This window comes from Austrofundulus limnaeus, unplaced genomic scaffold, assembly GCF_001266775.1.
Source record: "Austrofundulus limnaeus strain Quisiro unplaced genomic scaffold, Austrofundulus_limnaeus-1.0 Scaffold185, whole genome shotgun sequence".
NCBI lineage: Eukaryota > Metazoa > Chordata > Actinopteri > Cyprinodontiformes > Rivulidae > Austrofundulus > Austrofundulus limnaeus.
Genome location: NW_013952587.1, coordinates 74573 through 77161, shown reverse-complemented (window position 1 = coordinate 77161; position 2589 = coordinate 74573). Strand labels below are relative to the sequence as shown.

At 40.1% G+C, this 2589-nt stretch overlaps 1 protein-coding gene across 1 annotated transcript in view; it reads right to left on the bottom strand.

Moving 5' to 3' along the window:
- The window catches only part of tmem94 (transmembrane protein 94), a gene marked incomplete in the record, with an annotated part of 78635 nt that overhangs the window by 9119 nt on the left and 66927 nt on the right, over positions 1–2589 (bottom strand). The window contains 2 exon segments of the mRNA XM_014018186.1: positions 572–671; positions 778–893. Coding sequence (XP_013873640.1) covers positions 572–671; positions 778–893 — 216 coding nt within the window.

The window sequence follows — 2589 nt, the reverse complement described above, 5'->3', positions numbered from 1 at the left end:
GCTTTAGAATATCGATACAGTATCGGGAAATGAAATATTGCGATATTTCAGTGCATTGATATTTTCTTACATGCCGAGCGTTGACAGAGAGGAGAAGGTAGAAATGACTCAGCCTGGAACTGAAAATATGGATGGAGGACAACAGAGCTGCTTCATGGAAGAACAACCTCAGCTTAGCCTGTTAGCTTTAACTTTAGCCCAGACGCTATCACCATATTTATGCATTAGCTCAGCGCTACACATTCTCCTCTCGTCACTGAGGTCCTCCATCCACATGACAGAGATGGGAACACAAAATGGCTCAGCCTGCAACTGAAAATAAGGATGGAGGACCTCAGTTTAGCTTGTTAGTTTGTCACGCTAGCGCCGAGATAATACATATAAGGCAATATACTGTATTTTTTAAATTATAAAAACTAAACATCCTACAGTATTTTTACAGTGTTTATTTTACAGGTAAAATATATTTTTATCAAATAAAGTCTAATGTTACAACTAATCAGGGATCCCTTTAACATGTCAGAATCGGTCATGAACTAAACTTTTCTTCAAACAGATCAATGTGACTCACTGTCAGGGGTGCAGTCGGTGAAGAGCGGCACCAGCAGAGGAACGTTATCGATGTTCTTCAGGTGGGGACGAACCTGGTGGATCCCACGAGGTAGTTTGGCCTGAGAACAACCAGGAGCAGAGAGAAATAAAACACACCATGATCAGACCAAAGCTTTGATGAAGAAACACCCAGCAGCAGCAGCATGAAAAAATAAATATCGGTACTCTGTTGCAGTCCTCCAGAAAGCTGGGCACATCACTGTCTGTGGGCTGGAAGCTGGTCAGGTCTGAGTGGGCCTCTTCCTCCTGCAGCAGAGGACCTTCAGCTTCATCACGAGAATCTGCAGAAACAATGTAAACATCAGGACATTTATCAGGACTCTGTGTTAGTCTGAACCATAGATACAGTCAGGCATGTGTAGGGATAATTTGGGTATATTCTAAAATGGATAATTTATGAATTATTTAAATCAACAAATTGTCTAACCTCGAGGCACCACTTCCCTTTTATTTTGTTATTTGTACACAGGAAAGAGAAGAAAAAACTGTAACTTTACTGTAACCAGTCTCAATAAATCTACCCAAAATTGTTTGATGAGTCCTTTTCTTATCAAAACCTATAAAACCTTATCAAGACACAGAAAATTAGGCATTGTCTCATATTGACCAGTTCTCCACAGGTCATTTATTCACAGATTAAATGTATTTACAGCTATGGCGAGTAGGAAATGATGACATTCTGAACCAGAAGAATACAGAGATATTTGAGCAATGAGTGAATAGCAAAACACACAAACAAATAAACAAACAACAAAATAAACACTAAAAGGGTTTTTGAGGCTGGAGTGCAGTAAGGGGAGTTTTGCTTTAGCTGAGAATTTAACTAAGGGATCCTAGTTAAAATTAGGGAGAGAAATCGTTTAGATTAACAAATCTCATACAAAGATAAAGATCAACTCTAAACTGAGCACCTTGTCTGTCACCAGTAAACTGTTATCTTCCATACCCTTTCATTCTGCTGATTGCGGTACCAGAAGTAGGCGTCGGCTGACTAAAGAATCTCAGGTGATGTTTCCCAAAGAGCTGCTTCAGTGTAGTGGCCGGTCGGACACTCAGGGTGTCTGTTCAGCTTCTGGCCCTTCAGTCGGAAAGGTGGGTGGTGAGCTGGTGAAGAAAGTGGGAAGACTTTGTCTCTCCGTTGGATGCTTCAGAGCGAGAGTTGATCCAGTCTTTGTAGAGGCAAAACTGACTAAAACGACGTATGAGTTAAATTAGCTGATTTAACTTCTATTAAAAATCAAAGCTCGTGTTGAGCTGACGTGAAACGGTAGCTGTGAGTCCAAACCAGCGGTAGATGCAAAAGGACCACAGTCCTGCCCAGTCCATGGGGGAAGAGCTGACAGGCAGTGCCTCTGCTGAGCTTCTGAAATCTTCCAACTCACTCTTCTTTTCTTCTTCTTTCGGGAGTGCGCTGACTTTTTGAATACCTTTGTTTTGGGCGGAGTTAAGTTGTTAGTTGGCCAATAAAAATGTTACATCTTTTACAGGAAAAGGGTCTCAGCGAGTCAAATCTGTTGGAGGTAAAATTTTACTTTGAAAACAAAAACAAGGAGGGTTTTAGTTTGATTATCTCGCATCTAATTAAAGAGGGGGAGACAACTGCTTGCCTCAGTAAAATAAGAGTGTCACACTTTCAATTAAAAATTCAAGTCCTAAAGTTTCTCTAAGGATTAAACATTTATAAAACACAACATAATCTTCAGAAAAACATTTCATCAAAACAATTAACACCACACAGTTATTATACTGAGTCCTTAGTCTGTAAGCACTTAGTTAAAAACGAGAACACAGTAGAGCTTCGATGAGTTTCATTTTTTCTGTAAAGAGAAACAAGTAAAATCACATTTCTTTGGCTACGTTCACACTGCAGGTCNCAGTAATTTCACCACATCTAACTGCTTTTAATTCTGATCCATGACAGAATAAGTCAAGATAACTATGGCTGTGTCCAAAACGGCAGGACGGGTCCTCCGAAGG